The 13283-nt window shown below is 37.6% G+C and overlaps 1 protein-coding gene across 1 annotated transcript; it reads right to left on the minus strand.

Annotated features, from left to right (window-relative positions):
* Window positions 1-12106: 12106 nt before the first annotated feature.
* Window positions 12107-12655, minus strand: LOC101528956 (keratin-associated protein 13-1-like). Its single transcript, XM_004588635.2, has 2 exons — window positions 12306-12655; window positions 12107-12275 (listed from the first exon to the last, which is right to left on the minus strand). The coding sequence occupies exons 1-2, from the start codon at window positions 12653-12655 to the stop codon at window positions 12107-12109; spliced, it is 519 nt and encodes a 172-aa protein (XP_004588692.2).
* Between the last annotated feature and the right edge of the window lie 628 nt (window positions 12656-13283).

Consider the following 13283-nt stretch of genomic DNA (forward strand, 5'->3'; position numbering starts at 1 on the left):
GGTAGTCATTGTAAGCCGCTCAGTCCATTATTGCCAAATATCGTCACATACAGAATGATTAGAATGAGAGATAAACTGAGTGAGGGTGCAGAAAGCATAGATATTCTCAAAACTTTCAGAAAGAAGGCAAGAAGAACAGAAAGTCTAATGTGCTCTAAAATTCAAATAGTAAACAGACAGGTGGCTGTCACAGATGGGTAGTTATGTTTCTAATTTGTCCATAACCTGATCCTTTTCAATCAGTAACTTAAAGTGAGATTGTATATAATATTTTCTACTTGTAACAATTCATTTCCAGCCCCTACAATGTGCAATTGTTGATCTCCATACCTGTGAAGAGCAGAATTTGAGTTGCCAGGCATGAATGCTCAGATAAGGTTGATCAACGTGTTGCTTTACTTTCTTAGCACATGGCCATTCAATAGTCTATTGGTTACATGTTTGACACATTGTTGCACTGCTTTTGGTGACTTTTCTGTATAAAATGTTCTCAGCTTTAATGTTGAACTGATGTCCAGTGTTGCTAAGCACAAGACATACTGTAGCTTAATTTTGTGATGGATTCAATGCCAATAAACTAATAATGTACGTAAAAAAATGCCTTTAAAAAAAACACATACGAAACAACATTATATTTTAATGAATTGATGAAAATAATATAACCTCAATTTTGCTGGATTTAAGCACGTGTTTCGTTTAGGCAGGATGATTTAGCATGGTTTATGACTTATTTAGGGAACATAATTGCCACTAATAGGGGTAAACATGCACAAGAGCTTTCTTTCCATTTCAGATCTGTAAATATCTTAAGCTAGCCTCACATATTCTTTTTTTCTTTGCCAGAAATTTGGAAATTAATCGTGTAATCACCTGTTCTGCTTTAACTGTTGGTTCACATCTATTTAAAATCATATGATTTTTTTTCAAATAAATCTTAACCACAGTTGTATTTGGTACCCTAAAAAAACATGAATGGGAATATTTTTGAATTTTGATTATAATGCTGTTCAACGATAATGGCTTACTGGAATTAGTTTATATTACTTAATAATAGGCCATTCAACTTAGTTTTTTTAAATTTATTATTATTATTAATTCATTAATTACATTATATTATGTGACACAGTTTCATAGGTACTTGGATTCTCCCCACCCCTCCCCAAACCCTCCCACCAGGGTGGATTCCTCCACCTTGTTGCATAACCACAGCTCAAGTTCAGTTGAGATTCCCCCATTACAAGCATATACCAAACATAGAGTCCAGCATCTTATTGTCCAGCCAAGTTCAACGGCTTCTTAGGTATACCCTCTCTGGTCTGAAGACAGAGCCAGCAGAGTATCATCCCGATCAATTAAAAGCTCCAACATACCATCAGCAAAAATTTACATCATTATGGAATTAATTGACATAGTAATGAGTAACCAATATGGTAAAAGTAAATGCGAGTTCTTAGCCACCTTCTGTGACCACCTCATTGATATTTCAATTTTAGTTTATACACAACATATAACATACATAACATAACATGTTATAATAACATCATATTATCTTAAATTAAGGCAAACATGTGGTATTTAACCTTTTGGGATTGGCTCATTTCCCTTAGCATTATGGTTTCCAGTTTGGCCCATTTGGCCACAAAGAACTGCATTTTGTTTTTTTTAATAGCTGAGTAGTATTCCATGGAGTAGATGAACCATAGCTTTCTTATCCAATCCTCTGTTGATGGGCATTTTGGTTGCTTCCATGATTTTGCAATTACTGATTGTGCTGCAACTTAGTTTTATGGTTCTTTAAATATTTACTTGTTAAATCTGGGAATGTTATCAAAAGAATAAAAGTTAAGATTCACATCAAATAGTTAACTCTAGTGATCTGTTTTAGGCTTAGAAATGCATGAGTAGGAGGTCATAACCATTCTGAAATGGTAGCTTTGCCACCAAACATCATTCTTCATACAGAAAGAAGTATGCATTTGTTAGAAACTCAAACATAGAGGCATAAATATGAAAATATTTGGATTTTCTAGAATCTTTCTTTCTAGAATCTTTCTTTCTTTCTTTCTTTCTTTCTTTCTTTCTTTCTTTCTTTCTTTCTTTCTTTCTTTCAAGATTTATTCAATTTTATTACAAAGTCAGATATACAGAGAGGAGGAGAGACAGAGAGGAAGATCTTCCATCCGATGATTCACTCCCCATGTGAGCCACAATGGGCCAGGCGCGCCGATCTGAAGCTGGGAACCTGGAACCTCTTCCGGGTCTCCCACATGGGTGCAGTGTCCCAAAGCATTGGGCGGTCCTCAACTGCTTTCCCAGGCCACAAGCAGGGAGCTGGATGGGAAGTGGAGCTGCAGGGATTAGAACCGGCACCCATATGGGATCCCGGGGCCTTCAAGGCGAGGACTTTCAGCCACTAGGCCACGCTGCCGGGCCCTATTTATTTATTTATTAAGGCTGGAAAAGCATTATACAGAAAGGAGATACAGAAAGATCTTCTGTCTGCTGGTTTTCTTGCCAGGTGGCCATGGTGGCCAGAGCAGACCCAATGGAAAGCCAGGAGTCTGGAGCTCCTTCTGGACTTGCACATGAGTTCAGGGCCCTGAGGCCTCGGGCCATCCTCCATTGTTTCCCTGGCCACAAGCAGGGAGCTGAATGGGAAGTGAAGTAGCTGGGACACAAACTGATGAACAATTGGATTATCAGCAGATGTAAGGTGAGGATTTAGCCACTAGACCAGTGCGCCAGGCACATCTGATAATATGTATGAAATATTTATTTACATTCAGAGAAAAAGAGAAAGACAGAGACAGAGAGTCTTCATCAAATGATTCATTACTCAAATGACCACAGGATTGGATTGGGCTAAATCTAAACTAGGACCCAACACGAACCTCTGGCTTTCTCATGTAGTTGTGGGAGCCCAAGGGTTTGGAACATGTTCCTCCACTTTCCTAGGGATGTTAGATGCGAATATTGGAGAAGCAAAGTACCCAGGATTCGAACTACTGCCAGTATTGGATGTCAGTATTTCAGGCAGCTCCCAACCCCCACACCAAAACACCAACTACGAGTGTGTTGATTTTAACAAAATATTAGGTTAATAATGCCTTTAAACGTATTGAAAGATATATTCTCAAATTCATCTTTTATTTACTTATTTGGTCATGTAAGCCTCAATACTCTTCTTGTTTTCTAGAATCCCATGAAACCTCAAGAAACCCAATAAAAACAAAGAAACTTCACAGTGAAGTTTATCTCACCCCAGTTAGCAAGCTATCATCTAGAAATAATGAATAAATAAATAAATAAATAAATAAATAAATAAATAACACTGGTGAGACTTTGGAGGGAGGGTACCCCTATACTGTGTTGTGAGATGTGAACTGGTACACATGATGGAACAGACTATGGGATTCCTCAGAAATTTTAAACTAGATCTTACATATGGCCCAACAGTTCCAAAGGGAAAAAAAAATCCACATAGTTATCTATTCCTTCATTTTTAAAGCAGCTCAATGAAAATTAGCTAAGATATGGAATTGCTTCAGGTCTCAGTCAACTGATGATTAGATAAAGAAAGTATGGAATTCAGTCTAATAAACTAACAGATATAACCAGAGACAATTAACTTAGTGAAATAAGTCAATCCCAAAAAGTCAAATATTGGTTCTTCCCTAATTTGTGGCAAGTAGTATCCAAAGTGTCACAAAAGTGGTTTATCTAATGGAATTGCAGATTTGTGCCTTGCCCTTGTGTGTACTCTTGAGGAACTTGAAGAACAGAGGTTTTCTTATGACTTGAGGAATTCTTTACATAGTACAATGTGAAGCCTGTGACTAAAGAAATTATCTGATTGTAATATTTTAAAGAAGAGTCAGAAAAGACAAAGATACTATGGGAGTGAGGGAGGAATGGAAGCAAAGAAGAAACCATGGAGTGGGAAGTATTATTCTTTTCAAACTGGGCCCAGTTTTTAAACCTTTTTTTCTTTTTAAACTTTTAAAATATGGGCTCAGCACGTTGCATAGTGGTTAAATCCTCGCCTTGCATGCTCCAGGATCCCATATGGGCGCCGGTTCTAGTCCCGGTGGCCTTGCTTCCCATACAGTTCCCTGCTTGTGGCCTGGAAAAGCAGTCAAGGACGGCCAAAAGCCTTGGGACCCTGCACCTGCGTGGGAAACCCGGAAGAGCTCCTGGCTCCTGGCTTCGGATTGGCTCAGCTCCAGCCATTGCGGCCGCTTGGGGAGTGAACCATCGGATGGAAGATCTTCCTCTCTGTCTCTCCTCCTCTCTGTATATCCACCTTTCCAATAAAAATAAGCAAATCTTTAAAACAACCGTATATATAAAATAGATGATTTTGTTCAATTTATATAAATAAAAGAAAGAAGCATAATATGTTCTCAAATTTTAAAAGACCAATTAATTGATGAGAACCTAGTATACATTTTCATGTTGAATATCCATTGCCACATCAAATAATTAGGGATACCTTAATTTTATAAAAATTCCCTGATAAAAAGTACCCTCATCTTTCCTACTTTGTTACTTTTATTTAATCTTCTCAAAATTATGATCTGTTTCATATTTTGTGTGTCCTTGCTTTTTTAAAGTCTCCATATCTCAGAAATGTTTTATCCTAATTTCCTTACAAAACACATCTCTTGTGAAACTGCATTACATTATGTGTCTATTTCCTTTTGTGTAAAATCCCCCATAGTTCAAAGAATCTGAATTTCTTGTGATTCTTGCTGAGCTATAAAAGTAATAGATAAAGTCTTTTAACGCTATATTTTGTCTTCTTGTAAAGACATTATCTTTTTGTTATTGTATATTATGTTATTAGGCATTATGAACAAACCAACTCTCTAAGCCATTTATTATGTTCTCTAATATTTGATCTACAAAATAAAAAAGATAGTGACATCATAAAATATAGAGTCCAAAAATTCATGTTGAAATATGAATCACACTGTAATTTCGGATGATATAAAAAGCTTGCTTTTTGCCATCTTTCTTTAGTTTGAGTCTCTGATCCAGCAACATGAAATCCTGTATGTCATGAACCTCATTAATCGTCACCAAAGAGAGTCAGCTCTCTCTTTACAAACATGTGGAGAATTAACTATATACGGATGTATTCGAGGGGATGAAGCCACATGGGTGAATCAAAGGAAAGTACTTTAATTCCTATACAAAACTATCCATGTAATTTAATTATCTTCACTTCCTGGTTGTATCTTTCAAGTTGTTTATTCCCCTGTTATCAACAAATACCATGGACCCCTGTCTTTTGAAGGAAATATTTTATATATTTTGTCTGAGATTACTAAAGTCTCTGCATGTAATATGAGGACTCGAGGAAACAGCAATTGTGGAGAGAAAAATGGTCAAAGCTCAAAGCAAATTAACTCAAATGCAATTAATTTATCAACTTTTCAGTTTGTTACTAGAAGCAGTGCCTTGTAATCTAATAAATCCCAAAGAAAAGAAGATAACTTAAGCAGCTAAAAGTGACCAAGTACCTAACAGTATGGATGGAAGCCAGAGTGTATGGTTTGATCCGATTTTTTTCTGCTTGGATGAATAAACTACATGAACCAGATTTCATAAATTCATTGATCATTAGTATTTATTTCATTAGCTCTAAGAGATCTATTTTTAACTTACGCAAATGATTTATTTAGTAAATGCAGTATTTACAACAAATAGGTTATTTGGCCAGTATATGCAGCTGAAGAAAGGTAAGAGTGACTGATCAGAGAAATCAATGAAGATACTTTTCTAACGATAATGAAGAAGATGCATAATTTGTTTAGAAAATGGGCATAACGCTCAAAAGATTTGGACCATCAACAATTTGATTAACACAATCAAGATCCGAGATTCCTATCAAACCAGAAAACTGATAGCTCATGAAGGGCAAGTAGATTGGGCATCACGGTCTGCATTTGTTACCTACAGAAGGAAAACCACAGCTTCCACCACTCATGGATGTACTGCCCAAAATTGTTTAGTCCAGAAGCCTGGTGTTCACTGTCTGGCAGGAACTACTGAAAGTGCATCTCTCGGGGGTGGCGGGGGGCATGACACAGAAAATCTGGAGGTGTCTGGACACCACAGGCTGTCTGGCAGCTGGGAGCTTCACAGCAGAACTGACCATCCCTGTAGAAAGAAGAGCCTAGTTGAAAGATGCTGATTCAACTGTGATTTAGTGCTGTGGACCAGCCAGCTCAAGTAGGGAGAATCACAAGAGAACTTTGCTGTGGCTTCAGCTCTGGAGGGGCAAGAGGAGGTGTCTCCAGTGTAGCAGTTGATGGGTGTGTTGACAAGAGAAGCTGATATCGATGAGGAGGCTCTGAGTTTTAATACCACATACTGGAGAAAGGTCTTTTTACACTCAAACATTCAGGGAAACTACTTTGCACACAGTCAATTTTCCCCATTTCACTGTTGCAATTGAATAAAATTGCTGTAATGACAGATGAATAATTCTCTACCCTGTTTATGTAGGTGAATTCATTGTGTTATTACAGTATGATGCCAGTGAAATGCTATTGTGGCAACACTGCTCTTTCTTCTATTAATGACATACAACCATAATGACAAATGCCCCAACTTTTCCCCTTGGGGAAGACTCCTGGTACCTTTGTTATATAAATTGGCCCAGTTATATTTATTACTAAGGGTGTAGTTTAAGACAAACTCATCTTTTGTTTTCTTATGCTAATGAAGGAGACAACTATTTGTGAAGAAGTGATTTTCCTTACCGAAAGTTATTTTCTATTGTGTTATTATCTACATTTCTTCTGGAATCTAGCAGAAAGGGGAAAAATAGAAAAATGTAAATTGAAGGAGAAACATAGTGGATCATAGAGAAGCATCATGACAAGTGCTTTGAGGCAAATAAGTGAAGAGGACCATGTTGCAGTAGTCACAATGAGTATCAACTGATGCACATGGACAAAGACTCAGACAGATTCTGCATTAAACGAGCCATTAATCTGGCTGTCGCCCACTTCAGATTCCCTAGGTTCAATTCGCTGGCTGTAACTCCTAACTGATTTTCTACTGATGCAGATCCTGGGAAATGGCTCAAATCATTGGCTTCTTGTCCACTACAGAGGAGGCTTTCTGCTTGTGCCTTCACACATCCGTGACCCTGCTGGGCAACTCGGGAGTGAACTAACAGTGAGAACTCTCTTGCTCTATCTCCCTCTCTACCTCTCTTTCTCCCTCCGTCTATCCTTCCTCTCTCTCCCTGTTTTTCTGTTTCCTCTTCATAATTATGGTTTTAATGTACTATTTTTTTTAAAGAATCAGATGCCCTGAAGTTAAGGGATGGTAAATGTTGTAGCAGTTTTTCCATACATACTTTATTGTTTTCCACATATTCTATCAATTCTGTTAGCCAATTCAGTTGGAGTTTATTCTTTTCTGAAACTGTTACCAGGAGTTACATTTGAGACTTCTTTACCTTTACCTATGTCATAGTTTGCCCTTTATAGAAAAACATGTCTTTTTATTTTTGTTTTGGGGTCTTTTTAGTTTTTTTTCACTGTAAAGTATCCAGATGTTTACTTTTTGTTGCATTGTTCGCATCATCTATACTTCAACTAAATGCTGAATAATTTTCTTCAGTTAGAATGATAATCTTATAAGGAAACTTGAAATGATTAAAAAGAAGTGGATTATGACTGAATACTGAATTTTACTCAACATGAATATGTAGATTGCAGTTCTTAACATATAGGCAGAAATGAACACTCACAAATTCACAATACTCATAGAATACTACATTTTGTGTAATTATGTACAGCTGTCTCATTATGTATCTACATTGCCACTTATGAATATGCATGTCCATATAAAGAAGCAACTTAAGGCTCAGTGTTAGCACCTGATCCTTTTGAGGGAATTTGTTTTATGTTTTTTCAGCGCAGATAGCAACTTTGTAACAATGCTAAAAAGTATGGAAATGAAGTATTGAAGTTACTTGGAGCTGAACTTTAGTTTCCAGGAAGGGATGATTTTCCATTCCACAACGTATTATTATTGTGTTAGAGCTTCAAACAATTTTAGCTAAAATAATAGACACTTTTGACCTTTTTTTTACAGGAGGTGATCTTTACATGGAAAAAAAAATCGGAAAGTTGGCTTATGTCAGTCCTGGGTTAGCTGGTGCGCTTGTTCCTGCTTCCTCTGTCTCTTCCCTCGTCCTATCTCTTCCTTCTTTAAGGAAACGGAACACAAGTCCATTCAGCTTTCTCCAGGTCTGGCAATATCTTCCCAATCGTCTGCCCCTTGACCCCTTCTCTGATTCAGAACTCATTTCTTCCAGACTAATTAGAAAGAGAGAGAGAGAGAGAGAGAGAGAAAGAAAGAAAGAAAGAAAGAAAGAAAGAAAGAAAGAAAGAAAGAAAGAAAGAAAGAAAGAAAGGAAGAAAGAAAGGAAGAAAGAAGGAAAGAAAGGATCTGTGTCTGCTGAAGCATCCTATGCTAACGTACCTTCAGATTCTATCTCAGCCTTGGGTCACACCAGGTTTTTTAGATCCAATTATATTCTTCATTCTAACGTAATAAAAAAGTCTATGATTTATTTGTTTAGCTTATTGGTTTTGTTTGGCTTATATATGTCTGTCTTACTGGTTTATTTGTCCTGATAAGTTCTGCATTGTTTCACCAATATAGGTGTTCTTTGTCTTGATGTTCCAGATCAAAATCTTTAGTTTTAAATTATATTTCCTTTGTAAGCATATAATTTTTATTTTATTCTCCTCACGTGCAAAATTGAACTTCCCGTTCAACCACTAGGTGGGAGATTTATTTTATTAAGTGATGAAAATAGGAGATAAAATAGATTGAGAGAATCAAGTTACAAGATTGTTTTCATAGTTTGAGTGGGCTATAAGAAAGCAATAATTATTCTGACAGAATGAAGTGACACTCGAGGATAACAGGATGTCTATGCTTCAAGTACTTGTCATTAAATGCCAGATACTATCTTCTGTTGTATCTTAGCTAGATTTCCAATTAGGTCCTAACTATTTAAATCTTCTCTGCTTTACATATTCCGTTTATTTACAGCTCCCAAATCTCTTAGCCTTCTCCAACATTCCTGTATCTTTGCATGTCAAACCAGAGAAAATAGGTTATGTTCCCTGCAGTGCCTGTTAATGTCCTTGTCCTCTCTTTGTGTTCCATGTTCTTGATTCTACCATAATGCAAATTTGTAAGCGGGGGGACCAGCATTGCAGCAAAAGTGGTGAAGCTGTGGGACCTATTATTCCTACACTCCACATAGGAGGCAGCTTGTATCTTGCCTGCTCCATTTTTGGTCTACCTCCTGCTAATGGCCTGGGAATGCTAAGTACTTGGGCGCTACCAGTCCAAGTCGGAAAGCCAAATAAAGCTCTTCAGTTCTTAGCTTCAATCTGTCCCATTCCTGGCTGTTGCAGCCATCTAGCGAGTGAACCAGTGGATAGAAGATTCATCATCTTGCTTCTTCTCCCTCTTTCCCACGGCTCTGTGAGTCTGAGTTTCAGATAAATCAGTAAGTCTTTTTAAAAAAAAAAATTGTAAAGAATACCTTTCCATAAATATTGCTGTACAATCTTGCATAGCAATGTATAGGAATATTTATTGAATATTTCTAAAATTTATTCCTCTCAGTTTTAATTATCTTTTTATTTATTTTTCAAAGCTCAAAAGAAGACTTAGGTGGGGAAGGCTAGTGTGATTTATTTAGGTTCAATTTTATTTAAAACAACACACAAAGAGAGAAACAGGGAATTCTTCCACCCATTGATTTGCTCCCAAATGTCTGCAACAACACTCAAAGGCTGGGCCAGGCTAAAGCCAAGCTCTCGGAGTTCAATGTAGATCTTCTACATGGGTGGTCTGGATTCAAGTACTTGAAGTGCTGCCTTCTGGGCTGTGTGTTAGGAGGAAGCTGGATCGCAGGTGTGGACTTGAGTCAGGCCCTGTGATGTGGGATGCAGGTTGTCCAAGCGGTAAGTCAACCAACAACTGCATCCAATGCTCCTCTTCTTTCATCACTTCTATATTTATTTTCCTGAAACTATCTACACTACATGGAGTATGGAATTAGACAATGTTAGCATTAAAAGAAGAAGTAACACTCTCATAGGTTTATGTTCAAATACATATTAAGTTGCCATTTCTGATGATAAAAAGCCCAGTTCAGCATAGTTTAAGTAACATAGGAATAAAAAGCAAGACGTATGCTAACATGCATTTTCAATATTTTGTTTATTACATTACATCATATGATGATTGCATGGCATGACAATAAAATTTTTCCTCCAGTCTAGGTGGGACCCTTGCAGCAACAGCTGCACATTTGCTACGTATTTGCTTAGTTAAGATTTCAGGGTCTCATATCTGTGCACTTGCACTGAACACCTGGCTTGTGCTTCTGCTGTTGCTGTCTTGGAAGCCTGAGTTATAGGTCACACGATTGCGTCTGCAAGTATGTTGGGATTCAACCACAACGTGGGAACTCTGTCTCGGCCCCTTATTGTGTCTCTCTTCCACTCAAACACATGAATGGAGATATTTTTAAAACTTCCTTTTCTACACTTCTGTACCCACTTCTTTATCTGATAAAACACCTTTGAGCCTTTCTATGAAATAGATTTTCTTAAATACCACAGGTAGGTGAGTCCACATGGTACTCTCCGGACCAAACAGGTACAGCGAATGACTGAAATTCATTCTCGTTTGAGGTAGGCAAAGTGACAGATAGGTCAATTTGTTGCATTGTATCTAAGGTGTAGAAATGGATATCCCATTGCTCTTATTAATTCACACAACCATTGTAGGTTAAAGTCTACAATGTTAACTTTTCCATCTAGTTTCATATTTCATACTGCAAGTCAGATGAGATGGTCATGATGGAAACTCATCAGTAAAATATAGGTATTTTAGGGCCCACTGTAATGGCCTAGTAGTTGGATCCTTGCTTTGCAAGTGCCAGAATATTATTTACATGCTGGTTCGTGTCTTGTGGGATCCACTTCTCATCCATCTCCCTGCTTGTGTCCTGGGAAGACAGTCAAGGATAGCCCAATGCCTTGGGACCCTGTCTCCATGTAGAAAATCCAGAAAAGAAAAATCCTTGGTTCCTGGCAATGTATTGGCCCAGCTTTATCCATGGTGGACACTAGAAGAGTGAACCAGAGGATAGAGAATCTTTCTCTCTGTTTCTCCTTCTCTCTGCAGATCTGCCTTTGCCATAAAAAAATGAATAAATACAGATATTTTGCCAATTTTACCCAGGCATATAGGGTGATTTCAAAGAAGCCATTTAAGATATATATGTTACAACTTTGATTCATCTAAAATACTTTTCATGTGTAATCATAATTTTATAAATGTAATGTTATTTTTGTTTTCTGCAGTCTTGAATGTGACTTTTAATTAGTCTGTTACTTTATGCCTGTAGTTTAAGAGAAAAACCCAAAGCATCAAACAGTGTGTTCAAATTTCTCACCTCATCCTCATTGATTCTCAAAACCTGTTTGGATATACACACATATATATATACATATATACAAATATATATGTACACATATACATATACAATATATATGCACACAATATGCATGCATAAACATATATGTATATATAATATACAGATATATGAAACAAATAAGTGCAATATACTTATATACAAATATATACACACATATATGCAAAATCTGTATATATATGTATATATACACATTGGTAATTTCATAGTGATCACCTTAATATGTCACAACCAAAATAAATAAGCAATGAAATAAATCAAGTATAGATCCATATCAGAGCCAATGAATTTATTTAATTAAATTTGTTTTTTTCAAATAGTATGAAAAGATAATTCCATATTATATATTCCATTTCCAATGAAGCCTTTAGACTTTACTTTGAGTTATTACACATATTTTAGAACTTCAGATGAAGTCTGTCAGTTAACATTTGGTGTCAGAGACAAGGCAAGAAACAAGGAGGTTGAGTCTTCACAGAAGGAAGAAAAGAACAATTAAGCATAGCGGCATGAATGTCATTGATCAACAACATTAGACACGTAAGTCGGTGATCAGTAGACCCCAGACCCAGACCAACAGGTTGGTCTGAAAGAAGATTGGCAGGTCCTAGAGCCTGAGTAGAATGGGTGGTAGCACCCGGATCCATAACCTAGGGAAGGGAAGCCAATGGCTCCATAACCCAGAGGTCTGAAGCCACTGCGTCCACAGCCTGAGGAATAGCTGCTCCTTGATCTGCAGCTGAATGGATACGAGCTTCTCGATCTACGGCCCAGGGAGTAGCAGCTGCTGGATCCAATACCATGAGACCCCGTGTAACTCGTCCTGCAGGGACTGCAGATGGTGGAGGTCCTCGGGCGGTAACAGGAAGTCTGGCAGGGGCTGGACACAGCATAGGACGTCTGGTAGCTGGCGGGTTCATAGTGGGATTCCTGACAGCCGCTGAAGAGCGTGGAGCCCAGCTGGCAGGTGCTGGGAGACTGGAGGCCTGTGCTGCAGAACAAATTGCTTGGGTAGAAAGAGCCACAAGAAGACCTTGGGTAACGCAGGTAGCCCCCAAAGGAGCGGCAAGAGAAGTTTCCAGAATAGCAGTTGTATGGCATGGTGATGATCAGAGATGGGAGAAGATCCTGTGCTTGCAGTTCATTCCTCACGGGGACTTTTATACACTCTCAGCAATGGGTGTGATCCCTTCCATACGTATTTGGACTCCCTCATTTGCATGTACGTCACTCTGTAAACTTCTTGGTAATTGTAGTGAACTGACTCCTTCATCTTTTATATTTATGGGTGAAACTCTTTTGTTTTTACAGCTGTGTGTCAATGAAGTAAACTTACATTATAAATGCTATGACTGTTCGTGATTTATGTCTACTCCGTCATTTCCAGGAAAGCCCCTATTTTTTTTTCTCCCAGGCTATAACTTGTAAATCTGCTTGTGTTTGGGTTGGGGAATTTTTTCTTTCTAGGGTAAGGAATGTAAAGCACTATGATTTACAACTTCCCTCTTGGTCCATGAGTAAGTGGAAGAAATCTGTTCTCAATAAAAAAATGTTTTAAAGATTCCCCAAACATCAAACAGTCGTTTCAAATTCTCCAATATAATTTGATGTCTGCTGCTTAATTTCATCAATATTTACTATGTCTAGTCTGGAGGTGCCATATAAAGTCAAGACAAAGAAATTAAAAGATGACTAGCAATGGACATGATCTTGTACAAACATTGAAAAA

This window comes from Ochotona princeps, chromosome 3 (genome assembly GCF_030435755.1).
Source record: "Ochotona princeps isolate mOchPri1 chromosome 3, mOchPri1.hap1, whole genome shotgun sequence".
In the NCBI taxonomy this organism is placed as follows: domain Eukaryota; kingdom Metazoa; phylum Chordata; class Mammalia; order Lagomorpha; family Ochotonidae; genus Ochotona; species Ochotona princeps.

Excerpts from the sequence above, each read along its gene's own strand:
- LOC101528956 (XM_004588635.2), bottom strand. The coding sequence starts at position 12,655 with ATGCCATACAACTGCTATTCTGGAAACTTCTCTTGCCGCTCCTTTGGG. Across the intron at positions 12,276-12,305 it reads GGCCGTAGATCGAGAAGCTC|CTATTCCTCAGGCTGTGGAC; the intron begins GTATCCATTCAG and ends ATCAAGGAGCAG.